The following is a 20885-nucleotide window of genomic DNA, read 5'->3' on the forward strand; positions in this document are numbered from 1 at the left end:
AATCCCTTTTTTTACTCCTTCACTTCATTCCCGTGTTTTTATTCATTGTATGGACAAGATTTAGAAAGGGACCCCCCCGGTCTGAATTCACGCCGGACATTTTCCGCAGCACTCCTGCCTGCTCCTCCGTCCCGAGAGGGTCAGATTATGGCCCACACTAGGGGAAAACACCTCATTCATTCACACACATGACCCTACATCACTGCTGATTGTCTGGCCGGGACAGTTCATCGACTCTGGAATATCCGTCATTGTTTTCCCCGTGCCGCTCAGCACTCCCACGTGTGCGTCTGCTTTTAATGACTGCGAGTCGCCCACAGACGACTCCATGGGCCAAATGGTGCCAATACCACACTGGAAAATGTCGACACTTACTTCTTTTTGTTCAGCCTGTTCTCGCACCAGCAAATTGTCATTAATTGGGTTTGGTTGTCATGGTTTGGTTGCATGCCATCGCGCCGTCCTCCTCTCTTTCCTCCTCTGCCTCTTGATCTGATTCATCTTTTCTTCGTGCGGCGTTAACCTCTCTCGTCGTCTCCGGCCTGCGTTTCCTCACCTGTCCACCAGCCGTCACTGTTTGGAGACTCCTCCCCTTCCTGTGCAAGGTGACCGAATGCATTTGTGCACGAATTAGGTGATGCAATGGCTTCCTCCTCCTCCGTTCTTTTTTTTATATATATTTTTTCATTGGCTAAAACACGACACAAGACAACATCTACACACCTGGCCACGTTTGAGTATAGCTCACATATAATCAGACAAACTAAAACACACAAAGTATACAAACAGGATGCCAACGTAACTGAAATATCCTCAAGGACCTTTGACCTACTTCATTCCCCTTTCTCTCTCCCCATGTGCCCTGTCTATCTTGTCGAAAGCCAAAAATGTAAAAAAGTGACAGCTCATTTTCACAGTAAGACATTGCAGAAATATGTGCTTCCTATTAAATGTTTTAATTATATAAATTAATAAATAATTATTAGTATGAGTCATTGCAATCAGTGACTCAAAGGAAGATATTCATTTGAACGTTTCAGTTTTTTGGGGATTACACTTCCATTGCTAATGTGCCATTTTCAACTTTAAGTGGTGTATAATATTATCCTATTAGTGTGTTGTGTTCACCAAAGTGTAATTCCACATGATTCATCCATGGATAGCGGTGACTACATTCAGAGAAGGATTCTGTTTTTTTTAACCAAATACCAGATGTCAAAGCTGGACCAATGTTCTATCAAGATATTCTCGTTCTGGACCTTTTTGATGTGATCTTCATCATGTTCATGGACTTATTCCCAGTTGATTTGAAATGTCCTTTTATATATGATATGTACAGTAATAATTATTTGTATGTATGAGGGAAAGCTCTAAATGGTGAGTTTTCTGTGTCTCAGCTGTTTTTAATCTTCAAGAAGGAACTTTGAACCTCAATTTTAGATTTTGTTGTGTTTGCAAATTTGTTTGCAAACTACAAATGTTACGACATGATTTAATCGTTTCATTTTCTTACATTGCAAATCGTGCTTTGACACAATTCCCAGGGGAAAATTCTGAACGACTAAATTGCAATTTTCTGCTTAAAAAATAAATAAGATGAGTTAACGACGAATATAAAAGCAGCCTTTAAGCCTTAAGGATTCAGAGAATAAACCATGCTGACCACAAAGAAAGTTTTATCTCTGCATTTCCGTGGTGTTGTTGTTGTTGACACTTGTTTTAGATATTTGGCACAGGGGGTTTCATCATCTGATTTGGAATTAGATCCATTGCTTTGAACTGGAGATAAAAGGAGCCGTTTTTTTCCATCGTGTAAATTCTCAGAGCACAACATTGGGTGGGAATGGGATTCACTTTGCATGTGTGTGTGTGCGTGCCAACATGAATTTGGAAACGTGTGTGTGTGTGTCTGTGTGAGGTTATTTGATCTTGCAACTGATTTTGCGTGTCAGGTCGGGGACAGATAAGAAAGACTGTTGGCCCAAACAGCTGCATGGCCGGAAGCTGTTGACTGGCCACTTCTTATCTCAAGCCCTCTACAACAGCGTATTGTTTGGCCAAGTGAGAACTTCACTCTCTCATTTAGGTCACTGGGAAGGAGGATGGGAACTCAGAAGCAGAAACCCATGATGCTTTTGGGCCACGCTCAGGGGAAGGCACTCGGGTTGAACTTGTGTGTGTGGGCATGGTGGTGAGGAGATGCTTTGCAGCAGATACGGAGCCCAGCGCTTTCATCTGTGGTGAGAACTCAAATCTGTTGGTGACTGTGGCTGTGGAATACGGAAACACAAGTGTATAAGTAAGAATACACTTTTTATTAATATACCCACTCTGGTTCTGTAGGACCGGGTCATTTCTGGTGAACTATCAGGGAAATGTCTCCCTCTTGTGGTAAATGAGAGTTTAAAGGCCTGGAGGAGAATGGCTTCAGTCACTCAGTTTACTTTCATACTATATCTCAGGATGAACATCTCACAAACACATCCTCTCTGATAGTCCCACTTGGCTCGTTTTACCGGAATCTCTCAGACTTTTTTTTATTTTTTTATTGCGTCCTCCGAGTTTATATTGTTGTTGCACTTTAATTCTGATCAGTAATTATGATCATAAAGTTCGTGGATCAGTCTGAGTTCCTTTGGATGGCAACACAGGAGACATCTGTGTGCCCGCAATGTACGAACCGTGGAGCTGCTCTCCCTGTGGTTGCTGCTAGTGGAAAACCCATAATGGCCTTTAATTGGGACTTTAATTGTGTGTGGTGGAGCAAAAGCATTGACAACAAAACTGGTGGTATTTGAGTGCACACATGCGTCTTCAGTGCAAGTATACGTGTCGCTCACCGAATCCTCTTCCTCTCCGAATGGCTTCCGTTGAAAATCAGACCAGCTAGTAGCGTGTCAAATCATATTCTTCACAATCTGTGCAATATTGGCGTTATTCTGCCTCCAGGGGAAGCGCATACACGGCCATTTGTGTCCACGCAGAGATGCTGGGTGTCAGGCGTCTTTACGAGGACTCCCATCCAAATAATAGCTCTATGTTAACTCCATTCATCCATGCCCTTTGGATATGTCTTGAGCAGCAAATCAATGGGACACATTTTGACTGCAAGGGACGGCGGGTAATGATGGACTGTGAGGAATGCCTCAGCTGGAAATTAGCTTGATGACATATGACTCTGCAAGAGATTGTAATTACTCATTTAGGGCATACCAAGTATTTTGGCAACATTACAGAAGGATGGTACTTAATATGTCCCATTAACAAGCCTGCTATCCATGGACGGGACCAGCTTTTGGAGGAGAACAAAGGAGAGAATGGATGTAGGGGAAGAGTGGTATGAATGGGGTGGAGAACAAGGTGGCAGGGCGTGAGTTTAACGCAGAGAAGCAGCAAAGGAACAAGAGCAATGGTGCCGAGGGGGAGGAGAGATGAGACGGGACGGGTTGCGCCTGTCGTGAATGTTCTGGCACCAGTGGGAACATTTGGACGGGACGGAAAACAAGACGCCATCCTGTGTTCCATTCATGTCTGCAGCGCCTTGGCCTGTGTTCCCCACACACACACACACACACACACACACACACACACTCTCTCACGTTTACACATTCACACAAACAGCGAGGCAGGAGCTTGTGGTTCCAGTCCAGTGACAGCGGCCTGTAGTCAGGGTGGCGACGCTTCAGGAGCAGCTCCTCGTGTTGGAGAGGCGTGTTTGTGTTGGCCCCGAATTAATAACTTTTCATTTAGTGCGGAAATGACAGGAATAGTAATTAAGGAAATGGAATGATTTTATTGGCCATGATGTTTATATTAAGTTCCAGATGTGGAGCAGCTGTATGCGCAGCAAGACCCCCCGTCCATGTGCTATCTACAGTAACTCTTATTAAGAGCAAGATAACAGTGCCAGATAAATGTAAGTCTGTGTGTACAAAAAACATAGTATCTCAGTCACAGCGTGCAGCAAACTGAACTAATATCATGTCCGGTTTGATTAATGCTTTGAAAGGACCATGAGGTCTGCTACGAATTTAGAAATGTGCAATGTATTTGCACATATAATGTTACTCTATTTCAGGTCCTGATTTGCCTGAGTGGAAAAGTTAATATCGAGGAGTGACTGTTCAGAATTTTTGGGTGGCCCCAACACATGTGAGATCGGTGCCGCACTGCATCAAAGTTTAGTATCCCTTAAATGGCAACGGCAGCACTGCTTAGATCCTCACATCGCCTGTCACAAAGCCAGTTTGGATTTCAGATTCAGATCAAGCCGTCCTCCACTGTAACATGTGGAGCTGTCAGCGCTGGCACAGGAGTGAACAGAAAGACTGCTTTTCCTTTCTGTGTTGGTGTTGTCAAACTATATACTGGAGCTTCTAGGGCAGTGGGTGAAGGTGAAGTGTACACATGAGATACCTGAGAACTGTTCAGGATGTGTGGGCGACATTAACAAAGAGATTAACAGCTATTGAAGACAAAGAACACACCCATAAAAAATACTGTAACTTCTCCTGCTCATTTCGTCTTGGGGTCCGGAATTAAAAAAAGTAATATACACAACTCTATTTCTGTTGCTTTACAACGGTTTTCTGCCGTTGTAGATTTGACTTAAATACAGAGGAAATACTCATTTGCTTCCTCCGCTCCTTTCCTGTTGCTTTGCTGTTACTCTCCCTTCATCTGAGAGTCATTTATTATGGAGATGTTTTCTGTTTTGCATGGCAATAGCAGAGCCCTGCCCATTACTGGAGCCAATGATGTTTTGTTCTGTTGTGATGTGCTCCCATCTGGTTTCCAGTGAAAATGCATCACTCCATTAACATTGCCTGTGATCTAGGGGATGCTTTAATCTAAGACTATAAACTCCACTTAATTACATCCTTCCAAAAGAGCTATATTAGTATAATGCAATCAAACGGGGAGCACATCCATTTTGGCAAGTCAAACATGCCTCAAATGGCTCTGGAATGTGTTTACTTTTGTCTTCTGTTTTGATCACAGAATCATATTTGGAGGTCCAAGGCGGTGTCTGATACTACTTTTTCTCTGGGTAAAAATAACATGCATTGCTGATACATAAGACGTCCCATTTCTCTACAGCAAAAACAACCATAACAATTGAGTTTAGGGGCGTCTGAACGGACTCTCTGTGTGGCACACTAATGACTTTATGCTTGACCTTTCATGCCTCTCTCTGTATAACCTCCAGTCATATTCATAATTGCTGTCTGTGTGCATTGTGCCAGTTTCCACTAGTAGCAGTATTTTTCAATAAATTCAAACTTCAAAGGAAAGGAAGATGGCCCGTTTTAAAACTATACACAAAGACAGGATTCATGATGCCTGGCCATTCCTTTTGGTCAAAAGATCATTACACTACGGAAAATATAACGGAAAATAATTTAAGTGAAAATACGTTTTTTGTGGTGATGTTACAGGTTTAACTTTTTTTTTCAAGAGCCCTAGGGCTATAAAGAAGAAGAAGAAGAAGTATTTGATATTCATATTAGTATTATTAATATTTTTACCATTTGTATTAATATCATTATATCCACCCCTGGAAACTCTAAATCAAAAAAAGATTAAGAACATCTGCAGGAGTTGTGGGAAATGACAAAAAATACCATCTGTTTAACCAGCAAAAGCCTCCAGCTCTTTTAGAATGGAAAGATGTAAAAACCTCTTTCACATGACAGAATTTTCTAAATTGCCCATCGTGACAAGGAAGGCCATGGGCATGCTCACTTAGTTACACACTTAGTTATACCACTATATCTCATTTTCTAAATTTTGTGATGAACTCCTTTAGACACACCACTGATTCCTTCTTACACATTTCTTACTTAGAGTAAAACATAAAGTGTCAGCTTCTTGAAATGTGCACAAAATGTCATACAAAAACTTAAGGTTGACTAAAGAAGACATTTTATTCCAGGTACTCTCGATCAGAGGTTCAAACAATGGATTCCATATGGAATAACAGCAATATGCACAGTAATTCAAGATGGATGTGTTGTGAGTTTCCAGGAGCTGAAAGACAAATACTCATTAAATAACCAGGACCACTTCAGATATCTACAATTAAGGGACGTTTTTGACATAGAAATAAAACATAAAATTAACTTGGGGAAAAAATGGAATAATTAGAACCATAATAGGAGCCTATAACTCAAAGAAATATAGAAACATATCAACCATATATCAAAATCTGATGAAAAAATTAGGAAATACAACATTTTATGTCAAACTGAAATGGGAACAGGAGCTTGGTGTGAATATTACAGAGGATGAATGGTCGAATATTTGGAAGATACAACATTCCTCAACATCTGCGCGAACTTGGAGAGAACACTGTTGGAAAAATATAATTAGATTCTTTATTACTCCCCAAATTACAAACAAATGTCTGTTTATTGATCAACCATGCTGGAGGAAGTGTGGGGCAGTAAATGTAAACCACTCCCATGTATTTTGGCTATGTCCGGAAATTGTACAGTTCTGGGGAAATGTCCATATGGTTATTGTCAAAATTCTGGACTATGACACATGTATGACACATGTCCTGCATTTTCCTATACTTTGATAATATGACAACAGACACTGTGTTAAAGGAAGACAGATATCTGCTGAACATTCTGCTAGCAGCTAGTAAAAAGGCTATCACAAAGAGGTGGCACACAATAGAACCACCATCACAAGATGGATGGTTGAACATTGTGAGTGAAATATATGAGATGGAACTGTTAACCCACAGAATAAGAGCTCAAGAGGAGCAATGTCGTGACAAGTGAGAACAAGAGGACTTGTCATGTTTTTGAGAGGACAGAGCAAACCAGACCCTTTTTGTCGCAGAAATTATTGTTTGTTTTTCATTTCTGTATATATGTTTTTCTGTTCGCAGTGAAAAGGCAAAAAAAATGAAGTGTTAAAAAAAAGGTTGACCAAAGAAATGGACTTAATCGACAGATCTGTAAAACTATATACTTAGAGAGAGAGAGAGAGAGAGAGAGAGAGAGAGAGAGAGAGAGAGAGAGAGAGAGAGAGAGAGAGAGAGGGGGGGGAGAGAGAGAGGGAGGGAAACGAGAAGAATGAATATGACAAAAAAATGAACGCCAAAAGAATTATCAAGTAATGTTGTCAGAAAACTGAAATGGAGCATTTTATATTTCTGTTCAAATATTTTCTGACAAAATAATAAAATCTGAAATGTTGATGTTCTGCGTAATATCCGGTGTGAACGTCACACTTCCTGTTTCATCCTCCGTGGAGCGCAACAATGGCGTCCTATGTTGAGGTTAGTAGTTTCTCGGTTTTAATGTCAAATCTGCCCCATTTGTTTAATTGTGTGTCCAAATTATAGCAAAATAATATAATTCCTTTCAGGGCGATGTTTCAGTTCGCCGACGGAGACTGTTTCTGTTCCTCACTTGTTGTTTACGCGTCGTGGCGCTAAGCTAACCGATGTTAGCTAAGTGACGGTTAGCTAACATCCAAACAACGCTAACAACAACGTTAACTGTCGGTGTTTCCAGGAGTCTGCTACGGCCACAGGAGAGGAGGAACACGCAGAACCCTCCCAGAAGAGGGAAGACAGACTACGGAAATTTAGAGAGTTACATTTCAAACGGGTGAGTCGAAGAGTTTTTAATTAAATCACATTTAGTTACGTTATAGAGGCAGACTATTAGCATCATTAGCTACATGGATGGACGTTTGTCCCGTGTGTACACACCTGCGTGCGCAGCATGTCGTCATTTCTTATCTTTCATCCCAGAATGAAGCACGGAAGCTCAACCACCAGGAGGTCGTGGAGGAGGACAAGAGGCTGAAACTCCCTTCAAACTGGGAGGCGAAGAAAGCCCGACTGGAGTGGGAGCTGGCTGAAGACGGAAAGAAAAAAGTATTTATAAACTCTATAGTACTGTGCATGTTACAAATGAGGACATCTGTGCATTAACTTGAACCATCGATCAGACAACTTTGCACACAGTCATCTAATCGCATAATGTGTGAGATGGCATTTCGCAGTTTACTCATGAAATAGCGATTCATTTATACATGTGTAACATGTTAATGTTTTTCTTTCAGGAATGTGCTGACAATGGGGAGGACTATCACAGAGTGAAACTGCTCGAAATCACCGCTGAAGATGCGGAGCGGTGGGAGAGGAAGAAAAGAAAAAAGAACCCAGACACGGGATTTGCAGGTTTGTGGCAGGGTCTCCAGTGAAGATGCGCATACATTGTGTGCAGCGTACTCTTTGGTTGCACTTATGTGTTAAGTGTCATGAATTGTGAGTGAATTCAGTGCTCAGTAGAGCGTAGAGCTCCGCCAGGTGTGTCTGCAACGGCTGGTGCTTTATTGCGCTAATCTCAGTCTAGTGTCGCAAAACACCCTTCATTCAAACAAGCGGCGATGACTGCAGACAGTCGGCTCAAAGTCACGTATAATACACCTCATACAAGCTTTCTGCCCACCTAGTAGCTGCTGAGTGGCAGTGTGTGCACTGGTAGTTCTGGCAATAAAAGGTGTTTTGAGCATGCAGCCATAACTGGCCACTCAAAATATTACACAGTTGTGGACAAACACTCACAGACACAACTGGCGGAATTAATAAACCTCATTTTCAGTTGGTCGGTTTAAGTTTGATTTTTTTATTGTCATTTATTTAGCCACGATAATGCCATTTGAGATTTTGAATCTCATTTCCAAAGGGAGTTCTACAGCAGCACCACATGGTTTTGTTTTCAACCAACTTTTGATTGGTGGAAGGAACCGAAAGGATGCCATCTTTTAATTCCACCACGCAGGTTGGCACCAACCTCATATTCACTTAAACATATAAACGTCTGTCTGAATTAATACAGATCAAAGTACAGACTAAAGACTGGCCTTCTTCAAAGAAATCTAAACTAATTACACATTTCTGTCCCTTTCACACTGAAGTGGTTGTCACTGATTGTATTGACTCTGGAATCTTATTGTCGCCTCCGGAAGTAACATGGAAGCATGAAACTGCTTTATTTCAGGAGTGACACCAGAACCAGAGTCTACTCGTTAGTAAGTTGTAGTTTTAATACAGTTTACTCTTGAGGAAACAAGTGAGTTCTGTGGCATGTGAAAGTTTTTCCACTTTCACTAAACAGGGAAATGTTGCTGGCTAAATCCTATGTAGCGGCAGTGTACAGAGCAATACTGGTTTGCATGTAAGGACCTCTCGGGGATGTTAATCATCTTGAACTGCCCCCAATTTAATCTCCTGGGAAGAAAAAAAATGACTTCTCGTAAATATGGCTGCCATCTGTTGCATCAAAAACCTCCTCTGAATTAAAACCTCTTGGGAGAAAATTATCACCAGAGGGGCCTAAAGAGAGGAAGGGAGTAGGAGAGCTGCCTCTTCTTGCCTAACCAGCCGCAGGTTGTGTTGCTGAGCCTCGTGCCTGCTCACTGTTTGTTCCGGTAATTATTATGAACTTTTTTTTCTTCTCCCGTCTCACACAATGATCTGCAGGTTATGCCGAGGCCCAGTTCCGACAGTACCAGAGGCTCACCAGGCAAATCCGACCAGACATGGAAAGCTACGAGAAGCAGAGGGAGGATTGGTGAGTGACCCCCGGTGTCTTTTGCCGTGCCTTTTGTAACTCTTCATCCAGATAGACAGACAGCTCAACATGGATGAAGAAATCTGGCATTACTAGATCTTTAAAAAAAATGTATTCCCACTAATAGGGCCATGAGAACGATGGCATGGGACTCTGTTATTGGGACCGTAACTGTGAAACCTCTAGTCAAGCAAAATTAATTGTAACATTTTGCCTAACGTAATCGTCTCAGCATTCACCCATCACATGTGCACAAAGCATTTTCTATATGTTAAGTTTGGTACCCTCTCATTTGCCCCGAGGGCAGTTTTGAAACGCTCCGAAAAGCCATTCAGAAACGTTAAATGTGCAACGCACACTTAAGTTTGAGGAAGAGTTTGTTGCCTGCAGGTTATTTGCCCTCAAAAGACTAACGGTCATGCAGAACCGTGAAGGATGCACAGACACATTTCCCCCTGTGGCCACATTATCATACATTGGTATGACCGTAATCACAATGATGGAATAGAGAAGTCCGTTTTTAAGTATGTGCAGATCGTGATTCTCTTTGGTTGTACGTGTCTAATTCCTTTGCTGCTGCTCAGCGGTGAGGACTTCCACCCCACGTCCAACAGCCTGATCCACGGCACCCATGTCCCCACAAAGCTGGGCATTGACCGCATGGTGGAGGATGTCGAGAAACAGTGAGTCACACTCTAACAGATGCCATATCCTCTCCCGACCCCCGCAATAATTTCCCCCATGACTTTTTTCAAGTTGAATTATGATTCACCCCCAAAATGACTGTTTGTACCTAAATTACTCGCGCCGTGTCACCTTGGGTTTTTGAGGATTTTTTTTCCCCGTGCATGCCTCCACAGAGAAAAGTCTTGATGCGTTTAAGTAATTAAAAAAATTCACGATTTGAAGGTAACACGAGTAATTGCTATAAAAATGCTAATTTTGTGGGTAAAGTATTCCTTTAAGCAATTCTAACCCCCACACATTTATTTTGAATAAGACAGTAGGTTCATTCAGACCTTTTTTCCGGCACTGTTGCACCACAAACGCAGTGTGAAGTCTTGAAATATGAGATTATCTCACTCATAATAAATTATGTGTGGAAATAATGACTTTGTGACCGCTTTACCAATTTGGACGAGAGGGATGTTTGTGTGTGTGAACTGTGATTTGAAGAAGTGTTCATTCTTACGATGCTGCTCCACCTTCAGTGTCCCTCACATTGAACTGACCGCCGCTTCAAACAGTTTAGTTCGTCCACTGTTTTTTAAAGTTTTTGTTCTGGCTACAGAAGCCCTCTCTCCCCCTTTTTGTTACCCTGTTTTTTCCCCCTGAGCTGTTCTATATTTGAGACAGTCTAAGGCTTGTTTTAGAGCTGCGACTGTGGGGCATTAGACAAGGACTCTGTTGCCAGGGTATGACGCACAACAATGCTTTGAAGAGACAGCGAATGAAGACTGAGAGCTTGCAACTTGACAGTATTTTCCTCAACTATGAAAGCGTTTTAAGTTTTCCATCGCCACTCTCCTTGCCAAAAAAAAAAAAAAACTTGAATTATTCCCTGTAGCCAATTATTGTTATTGAATATGCCGTGGATGGTGGCCACACTAGGTTATGAAATCCCTTCTAAGCTGCTTCTTTTTTTGTTGTTGTTGCGATTGTCAGGATAGAGAAGCGGGCCAAGTACAGCCGGCGCAGGGCCTACAACGACGACGCAGACATCGACTACATCAACGAGAGGAACGCCAAGTTCAACAAGAAGGCAGAGCGCTTCTACGGCAAATACACCGCGGAGATCAAACAGAACTTGGAGAGGGGCACGGCTGTCTAGGGGGTCCAGTCACCTCCGGACGTGTTGTCTTTTTCTTCTCCAAGCTTGCTTCATAACTAGAATACATGTATTAAAATGCTATAAGCGGTAGTCATCTTTATATGATGCTGAGGTTATTGTGAGCTGAGAGATAATTCAGTCATCTGTAAAATGTGTGGTGTACTTTGCTGTGCTAGAAGTTTAAAACAACTGTTATGATTACTTTTATCCTTTCTTTTTAAATAAACCGCATACAGTTCATCTTGCACACTTGTTCTTTGTTGGCGGGCTTACTGTGTGTGGTCTCATGACGGGAGACGATCTCTGAGCGTGAGAATGAGTTACCGTTGTACGTCAAACCTCGGGGCGCATTTAGCCCGAGATGCCAGCCAAAAGCATGTTTTTCGATAAAGGACCAACAAGTGAGCAATTCAATTTATTCATTATCATCCACATCTCAGTCTAACTAACTTGCCCCCGAGCTGCGACATGAGCAGGAAGGCCTTGTGACTGGAGAAGAGATCAAGAGACAACACCGGTTCCCATGCAAGTCTCTCAATCCTCAACTCTGTCAGTGTGAGTCTAGGGGCATTGGCCCTACAGTCATTGGTTTGTGTAGTCACTGAATCAAACGCACTATTGTATACATATTTATAACGATCTGTTGGATCTAATCTGGATGAATCAATAGAAGTTGAACCTCCACAGAATACATTGATGGATCCCTTTTAAAGGGTGGTGTGCAAAGACGCCGTGACAAGTTGTTTACGTTTCACCGTTGAAGGGCAGGGGAGCTCCAGATGATGCCTTTGATACCTCACTCTGCTCTCGAGCTTTTAGGGAGTGGATTAAACATAATTGTGATATTTGTGTAGTCATATCTGATTAGCCTGTGGATGTTGGCCGGGACTTGTAAGGAACAACAATGCATAAATTCACTGTTGTGTCTCAGGAAAACCAATCTGACACCTTTGATTCTTTCAAAGCCAACTGCCTGTTTAAAATGGTTCCTCTGTAACGCAAAAATGGGACCGATGTAAGCCCAGTGAGCGTAGGAAAAGGTCTGGATAAATAATGTGTTAACGGGGCAAGTTGTTTCCATATAGACACAGAGGCCGGCCAGCGAGGATGTGGCACTGATTCTTATTACCGACCAAGAATGAACCAATCCTATGCGATGACTCCATGAGTCCTGACCGTGTGACGCTGCACTACAAGTCTGTCTTGTCAAAACGAGAGACTGCCACATCAATGAGCTCTGTGTATATCAAATAAACAGTGCCTCACCCTCTGCTCCAGTTCCACCTATGGTGTGTTTTTGCATGTCTTATCTCCCTGTCAAAGCAATTCATCAGGATTACAGGTCAGTCTACAGCAGGAGACTCACAGTCTGGGGAGTCAGGCGTAATTAAAACTGATTTTGAAACCTTGTTTTTATTACAACAGATTGTGACATGCATCTAAATATCAGCCTTGACATTCAAATGTATTATCCACTCAGATAACAGATAGCTATCTCACCCAAAATACCTTCAAGGCAATACAATGCCAGTGTTTTTAACACTGGCTGAAAACCAGTCAGTGCACACACACACACACAGCTTCAGGGTAGGTAGCACAGCAACCACAACAGCAGGATATATCAAGTCACTCAAGAAGGAACATGTACAAATCAGGTGTTGGCAGACAGACGATCACCTCACATCAATCACCACCAGCTGTGATTGGCACATTGTGACAGGTGTGTTGTACACAGGAAGAGCACAGGTGTTACTAATAACGTTAACGACTGCCCTGTTGCAGTTCCAAGTGCCCCAGTAAGCACACTTTATGCACTATACCAGGACCACTACAGATACATGGAACTCAGCCACCGGCAAGTTTATTATTCCTACTGCAACAAGTCAGAAATGTCTCCCATGAAAACTAAACGAGTTGCCATTTTGTAATCACACTGTTCATGTTCAAATCTAAGTTGCAGGCGGTGATTCACACCAACCTCAGTCTAGAACATGACGCATGGCCTAATGACTAAAGTGAGACGCAGAGGAAACAGATGGAACATTTGACAATACTGACACCGTGTGGTCATCATAAAGAATGCAGCCAATTTGATCCTTAAGACTTGAGAGACGTGGCAGATGTGTAACTGGTTGAAGGCCAAGAAACTAATTCTGGACATTGTCATGAGGCAAACATGTCACTTGATTGTCTTTATTTGCCAAATCTCTGTGTACCCGTTTATACATGTACTCACGGCAGACAGTTTGACTCCTCGTGGTAGGAGGACCACTGGTGTAAGGCCTACTAATAACAATAATGATGGCTCTGCTCTAGTGTTCCAATGAGTGAATGTCTGCTTACTCAATCCCAGGAAAGCACCAAAAAGTCAGCCAGGATTTATTTCAGTTACATTGCATCCTGTGGTTTATGTACCCAGCATTATTACATAATTTACCCCACTGGAAAATGTAAGCACACCATAATGTTACTGTAGTAAATGGGAAGTATGTTTTACTCTATGGAGTCCCTGTTAGAACATTACAATCTAATTTCTCTACACATATTTTAGTCACTTTGAAGTATCATTAACTTCCTATTCAAGCTTTTCCCTCAGTAGTTATCATGTGCTCAAGATGCAGTCACTGAGTAGAGAACAGACAAACACATTTTTTTTTAATCAAATAAATATCTTTATTGAAGCACAGTATACAACAAAAGGGGAAACAAAACAAATAATCCCACCTGGTCGACTTCTTCACTTCTTCCCACATAACTCATCTGGAATAAAACTTCTGCCATGAAAAGGTCAAACATATGTACAAAATATTTATAGTATTCACAGCGTCCATGTACTCTGCCACATTAGTGTGACATGGCAAGTGCGCGTTTGCGTGCACTGGCGGCGTGACCCGCTTTGACTGGCATCCAGTGGCCATAGGGCTTCCTGCTTTCATAGATGTCCACTCTGGAAGTTACCTTAGCACCAGATGGCGCCGCCCCTGTTGGTTTCAGCACGGCGTTCTAAGGAGACAAGATTAAGAAAGTATTAGACATTAGATCACATTAATGTGCCCGGGGGCATATTTTTAAAGAAAAAAATCACAAATACGCTGCAATTTAATTCACTTACATTGATGCTGAAAGAGATCGTTTTTCTTTTTGGAGACATCCCTCGGCTGAACACATCATCAGGCTCTTCATCATTGCTCTGTTTGAAAAAAAAGACAAGAAAAACAGACCTAGTGAGATATGCGTGTATAACTGATTGAGTCTGTGCTTTGACAGTTTGTTAAATTCTTATAGTTGGATTATAGTTCCCATTGCTAATATTGTAAAGCACTTCATTGCATAGTGAATTATTTAAGTTTGTTTCAATACCAACACCCCCCCTCCATCCCATTGCTGTCAAAGACTTGGCTCCACCATTTAAAATCATCCTACAAGGACAGACATTGAAACAGAATAAAACCATAAAATGCAAAAACAAACAAAAAATATCATAGTAAAAAAAGGATGTCTTCTCTGTCTACAGTGGCAGAATGATGGTGACGTAGGTTTCCCAGCCCTCAGCACACGGCTGGTGAACCAACTTATCTTTGGAATACGGAGAGGAGTTCTTCATCTGTTTTTAGCTCTCTTGACAGGGATAGTCACTATAATGCAGTCCACACGCCTTTGCTCCATCAGCGAGTGAAGGATTCTGCTAAATAACAACGACCCAGTTCAACTTCAAGCATAAATACATTGGAAATGTCAGAATTCTACTGCCTATCTATATCAAGAGGAGTCAGTGTAATACAATATCTGAATTGCTCATGAAACGTCTATGTGAGGAATTAGCACATATATTGACTGTGTGCACCATGTCTGATAATCTGCATATGTGTTTGTTTAATTGCTAACCTCTAGTTAATTTATACTTTTTGAACATTGCAAGGGTTATCAGATAAACTTTCACGCAAACACGTATTGTTGTCACCTAAGTCACATGACAGCCCTTTAATCCCAGGTGCCGATGAGTGAAGGAGACCACTGTCATGTTATCTATGAAGACAGGAATAAATACAGAGAGTGTGTATAATCTCTCAGGGGTCCAAAGGTTACACAAGACAGGAAATTTTACAACATAGCCCTAAAACTAATCAATAGACACCTGTAGACATAGCAACAAAGATACAGTAGATCAGACAAGTGTAACTTTGATCAAATAAGTGACAGATAGGATCAACTTATATCATTCAAGAAAATTCTCAACACACCTTACCTTATATTTAACAGTCGTCCTAGATGAGGAAGGATAGTGTGTGCATTTAATAAGAATCTGTGAGAAAGCCTTATTTTAAATGTATATTGTGTTCAATGTTAAGTGGACCATCGCTCTCAAGACACCCACCTGTGAAGTAGTCTTTTCCAGGTCTTGTCTCACCCATGTCCCTGTCAACACCAGTTTGGACTCTACCGCCTGCTCCGACAGGATTGGTTTTACATTCTCAGGAAGTTCGAGCTTCTCCACTCCTGGGATCGTGGCAACATTGACCTCCGCAGCCTTGATAGGGGTTCCTTTATCTGCGGAACATGCAAAAATCGATTTATTCACCTGTGCAATATATTTTTTTTAAAATGCCAGATTAATGACAATTCCCTCATCAAATCAACTCACCTTCAAAACTCAAGTCGAGGGAATGCTCTGAAGATCCGGACCGTGAGCTGCTGTCGTCATTTGTGGGCGGGGACTGGGAAGACCTGCTCACCGCCTTACTCTGCCGGCTTCGACGACTGGTTGGCCTGGAGTGGGGCCTGTTGCGTCGGGTGTGCCTGGAAGGCGAGGGTGAGCCTGAGTGGGCCTTGTGGCGCCGCGAAGGGGATCGGCAGCCACGGTCAGACCCGCGATGCTTGTCACAGCGACAGCGGGAGGCGGGTCTGTGGCAACGGGGGTGAGAGCGAGAACGGGGGTGAGAGCGAGACCTGCTGCGGGACGACGAAGACTTGTGGCCTCCCTTGCGGCTGTTACGCCCCCTGCGGCGACCAGAGCCGCCGCTTTTGGACCGCGATCGGGAGCGAGATGAGGCAGGGCAGTTCTGGTCAAAGACGACATTGATGTCATCGCTCTGACGAACGTGGGCAATCTCCAAGTGAGAGTCTTCTCCCTTGGCCATTGTTATATTTTCTGCCACGAGCTGAAATGAGACATACGTACTTTAAAAAAACTTTTAAACATCAGTAAAACAACGTGCGGTTACTACTTAAATATCGCCCGTCGTTATATCTTTTAGAGAAGTGCCATGATAATATCACGCATAGCCTGCTATGCGTAAGCCTGTGGTTGTTGTTTCATAACATGGCGAGTGGCGCAACGTAGCTGCAATGGCGAGCAGAGGCCTTCTAGAAATGCCTGGCCCGACGCAAGCTAAAGCTAGCTTGACTAGCTGGAGCTAACATCTGTTTTCACTCTAAAAATACGACATGTGCAGTTATTTCGCATATCGTTAAAAAAAGATGGTCACAACTTAAACTGGATATAATAATACAAAATTACATTTATATGGACAAATAGAAGATACACGGAGCGTTAAATCATGCTAGCGTGGCAAAACAGTTAGCCATGCTAGCGGAAGTCACGGGTCTTACCAGGCTGACTGGAGCTTGAAGCCTTTGTTCCGATAACGTCGATGTAAACGATATAACGCGAACGTTGTGGCAAAAAAAGTCACTTTCTACACGTATAGCGAGAAGATTAAACGCGAATAAAGCTCAGACGTGGTAGAAATGTGTTGTTTGGTTGCTGGATATTAGTGAAATCGCGACCGCTGTATCTTCCTTCGAGGTTGAACCGACTGCCGCCTTCGCTCGTGTCGACGGTTAGTTGTTGGGCGGAGCCACTTTACTGGAAATTTCCAGTCACGTGTTCCTGTTCGTGTAGCGAGCAGCTTTTATTTTAAATACAGCAGACGTAATGGCGGTCCTCATAATCATGGTCTGTGGTAGGTGAAGAAGCAGACCATCACAGTGTACGAACCATGAAAGACAAATAAGGAAGATATAATGTTGGAAATCTGATCTCGTTAAATTTTTTTTAACGAATTCAATAATTTGGTCCGACCTGTTGCTTCAGCAGTGCAGTACAATGTTGGGAGTTTTTGACAACAAATAAAGTATAACCCCCTCCAATGCCTGTACTGTCTCTAACGCTGGTGTGAATACATATGTTGGAAAACGATGTTATGTCCTGTCATGTAGTGGAGGTACGAAAAATCTAAATTCAGAATCAGCTGTCATGGCCAAGTATGTGAACACAAGGGATTTCACTCCGTTTATGTGTCACTGCTCTTGATGTAGTCCCGCTTACACAGTGTATATATATATATATATATATATATATATATATATATATATATATATATATATATATATATATATGGGGGGATTTGTTTGTGGCAGCAGCAAGCAAAGTTACAAAGGAGACATACAAACATTAAGTATGAAAAATACTCAATATATACGATACAATAACATAGCAGAGCGTATTACATTTAAGAAAATGAAATAATAAAGAAAGTGCCAAAATGCAAAAAAAAAATGCATATACAGTGTATATGAAGTGTGTATATAAAGTATACACAGTGAAATATAAGTATGTACAGTGACTAACTAAACGACAGAAGCGGTGATAGGGTTATTGATGTTGATTCAAGTGAAGGAGGATCAAGTCTGTGTTTCAGTAATGCACTTAATACAATGCCATTAACAATACATTCAGTTATGAGCAAACAGCGAGCTTCCTACGTGCAACAAAAGAAACGCATCATTGTTAGTATTGTGGCATTGCCCTTTAAATTGGTTACGACGTCGCCAGGCAAGCGATCTCGCGAGATTTGTTTTATGTAACCTCGACTTCTGTTTACTTCGTTGCTTTCCGCCTCAAGAGCCGAGTCTCCTCCCGTCCCACCTGGCTGCATAGTCGCAGATCGCGTTGTGCGCCGTTTTCTGAAAACTACTTGACACACAGGGAAACCCTCGGTGCAGAGATGGACATCCTGACCGTGTTGCCGTCCAGCTTTGGCTATGTCATATTTACCTACCTGTACAGCTGGATCATGCTGGGCTACTTGGGAGTACAAGTCGGGTCCGCCAGGAAGAAGTACAACGTCCAGGTATTTGACTTTACTACGCAATACTTTAAATAAGTACACGTGGGGTTAACTGAACGCTCTTAAGTGCATTGTGAGTGTTTTTCACAAGTTTTCCTGGCTATCATTTGATGTGTTTTTCTTCTTCTTCTTTGCAGTATCCCACAATGTACAGTGACAAGGAGCAGGTATTCAACTGTATCCAGAGAGCGCACCAGAACACGCTCGAGGTGTACGCGCAGTGGCTCGTGTTCCAGACCATTGCGGCTCTCGTCTACCCGGTATGTATCATTCATTTGTACACCTTTTTTGCCATTTGGGGCTTGGAACTTTGGAAGTATGTATTTTAGACTGCCACAATTGTAACCACACGCCGTGTCGGATTTGTGGGAGGAGCAAGCAATCCGCATGATCTTTGGCATACATTCTTCAGATAATTATCACAATGATAAAGCATTTTTTTTCTGGTCAAACTTGATCATCCCTGCTTTCCCCCCAACTGACTGTAATAATTTGTTTCTGTGTTTCTAAACCTAGTTGTCGGCATCGGTGCTGGGGGCTATTTGGGTGACCAGCAGGTTTTCCTATGCCTGGGGCTACTACACAGGAGGTAAGACTCACATTCTGTTCATGTCACGTGAAAGGCCTTTAATGAAGGAAAGGTTACCCCACTTTTCATCTGTCTAAAAGATTTATTTCCAAATATTTTGATGCTGACATAATGCATTTAAAATACAATACCACCAATATTATGTATTAGCCTTTACATTTATGCAACATAATAGTGCGTGGTTCAAAGTTACAGTTTGAGTGGAGTGAACCTCAAGGATCAAAACGCAATCTAGCACTGCTAGTAGTCACAGAGGTGACAGTGGTCGCCAGAGCATTTGTGTTGCTCCTTGCCCAGTTGTTTTGAATCATTGACAGAATATAGCATTGAGCAAAAGATAATAATAAAGACATGCACGGCTGAGGTCTGAATTAAGGTCATTGTTCAAGATAAGTGGTTTTAAAACAGTCATAGTCATTCAATGTGTTATCAATAACATTTGAATTCCAATGTCAGAGAGTTAGAAGAGTCTATAAGAGTTTAGTATTCATTGTCGTTTCATATAATTCTGCTTTGGTGAAAAGTTAACATTGTTCTGTTTTCTGTTTTGTTCCAGATCCGTCCAAGAGGATGAATGGCGTCTATGGCTACATTGGATACCTTGGTGTCATTTTTCTGTCCATATCTGTGGCCTTGCAATTGCTTGGAGTCTTTTAAGACAATTGTCATCTTGTTTACTCATTCATACTGGCTTCAGAATCAGAATCAGAAACCGTTTATTGCCAGGAATGTTTACACAAATAAGGAATTTTGCTAGGTGGAAGGTACATGGCCTTTTCAAATGTGTCAACTCAAAAGTAGTTGTACAATGCTTTTGTATACTGATTTCAAATTATGACGCTAAACATATTTTTGTGGACCACTAACTTGCAACTCGATATCTTTTCAATCCATGTATTTTTTTGTGAATGTCTCTCTGTGATTGTGTGAAGTGGATGATACAGCCCCCAGGCATTTTCTCTTGTACCCTGTTCACACTTACAGGCATTACTATTTGTGAGTAATGAAAGGGTGAAAGGCCCCATGTGACTCACATGACGTCCCAGGCACAGATCTCGGATGAGATTATACAGCGAACGGCTTCAAAAACCCTACACAAGTTTTGCAATCAATAACAGGTCGAAGAGAATGTTCTGTTGATTGTGTCAAGTTCGTTCTTCTGAGATCAAGTATATACTTTTCTCCCTTTTGTTTCAATAAACAGCATATTTCAAACAAGCTTTTAAGATGCTCTACACCAGCACCACTGAAACACAGATTAAGAAAATAGGCCCAAATAAAATGCTCATAAATCCATTAACAACCTGTCTCCTAAGTATTTTGTTGTTCTTTTTATTTATTTAATCATATGTAAGAGTGTTTGTTTTAGACATGTGATTATTTAGTTACAAATGTAACCTACTCTTATTATTTTCGGTATCGATTCCTCTGGAAGTAAACGTCGTCTCGTGGTCTACAAAATGCTCATCCACGGTGCTTCCTTCATGAAGTAGAACTAAGCTCGTACTTTAGTCGTCACCCGTAATTTACGCGTGTGCTACCATTTTATTTGGAATTAACAACGAAGTCGGCTTTATATCGTTTGGCTGCAACATAGGCAGCACCATGGGTGTATAAGGAAAAGGGTAGCACATATATTGAGTACCGTATTCTGAAACTGTTGCGTTACACCGAAGAAAATGTCCATTCGCTTGTGATGTTTCACGAATTCCCATTTTGTTCACAACACCATG

At 41.9% G+C, this 20885-nt stretch overlaps 3 protein-coding genes across 3 annotated transcripts; 2 read left to right on the forward strand and 1 right to left on the reverse strand.

The window, feature by feature from the left end:
• Nucleotides 1-7263: 7263 nt before the first annotated feature.
• On the forward strand, nt 7264-11673 carry syf2 (SYF2 pre-mRNA-splicing factor). The gene is made up of 7 exons (XM_079216499.1): nt 7264-7294; nt 7533-7628; nt 7775-7900; nt 8089-8206; nt 9512-9602; nt 10187-10285; nt 11268-11673. The coding sequence occupies exons 1-7, from the start codon at nt 7277-7279 to the stop codon at nt 11431-11433; spliced, it is 714 nt and encodes a 237-aa protein (XP_079072625.1). The 5' UTR covers nt 7264-7276; the 3' UTR covers nt 11434-11673.
• A 2415-nt stretch (nt 11674-14088) lies between these two features.
• On the reverse strand, nt 14089-17251 carry rsrp1 (arginine/serine-rich protein 1). The gene is made up of 5 exons (XM_079217584.1): nt 17044-17251; nt 16076-16592; nt 15809-15981; nt 14546-14623; nt 14089-14436 (listed from the first exon to the last, which is right to left on the reverse strand). Exons 2-5 carry the CDS (start codon nt 16569-16571, stop codon nt 14278-14280), a joined length of 906 nt encoding a protein of 301 aa, XP_079073710.1. The 5' UTR covers nt 16572-16592; nt 17044-17251; the 3' UTR covers nt 14089-14277.
• On the forward strand, nt 16509-20370 carry mgst3b (microsomal glutathione S-transferase 3b). The gene is made up of 5 exons (XM_079217585.1): nt 16509-16547; nt 18422-18566; nt 18701-18823; nt 19080-19152; nt 19709-20370. The coding sequence occupies exons 2-5, from the start codon at nt 18441-18443 to the stop codon at nt 19807-19809; spliced, it is 423 nt and encodes a 140-aa protein (XP_079073711.1). The 5' UTR covers nt 16509-16547; nt 18422-18440; the 3' UTR covers nt 19810-20370.
• Nucleotides 20371-20885: the final 515 nt, after the last annotated feature.

This window comes from Taurulus bubalis (assembly GCF_910589615.1).
Source record: "Taurulus bubalis genome assembly, chromosome: 4".
NCBI lineage: Eukaryota > Metazoa > Chordata > Actinopteri > Perciformes > Cottidae > Taurulus > Taurulus bubalis.

Coding starts and splice junctions, on each gene's coding strand:
- syf2 (XM_079216499.1), top strand. Junction 7,901..8,088: donor CTGAAGACGGAAAGAAAAAA/GTATTTATAAAC, acceptor TTTTTCTTTCAG/GAATGTGCTGACAATGGGGA. Junction 9,603..10,186: donor GAGAAGCAGAGGGAGGATTG/GTGAGTGACCCC, acceptor GCTGCTGCTCAG/CGGTGAGGACTTCCACCCCA.
- rsrp1 (XM_079217584.1), bottom strand. CDS start 16,571: ATGGCCAAGGGAGAAGACTCTCACTTGGAGATTGCCCACGTTCGTCAG. Junction 14,624..15,808: donor TGGAAAAGACTACTTCACAG/GTGGGTGTCTTG, acceptor TTTTTCAAACAG/AGCAATGATGAAGAGCCTGA. Junction 14,437..14,545: donor CGATCTCTTTCAGCATCAAT/GTAAGTGAATTA, acceptor TTGTCTCCTTAG/AACGCCGTGCTGAAACCAAC.
- mgst3b (XM_079217585.1), top strand. CDS start 18,441: ATGGACATCCTGACCGTGTTGCCGTCCAGCTTTGGCTATGTCATATTT. Junction 18,567..18,700: donor GGAAGAAGTACAACGTCCAG/GTATTTGACTTT, acceptor TCTTCTTTGCAG/TATCCCACAATGTACAGTGA. Junction 19,153..19,708: donor CTGGGGCTACTACACAGGAG/GTAAGACTCACA, acceptor GTTTTGTTCCAG/ATCCGTCCAAGAGGATGAAT.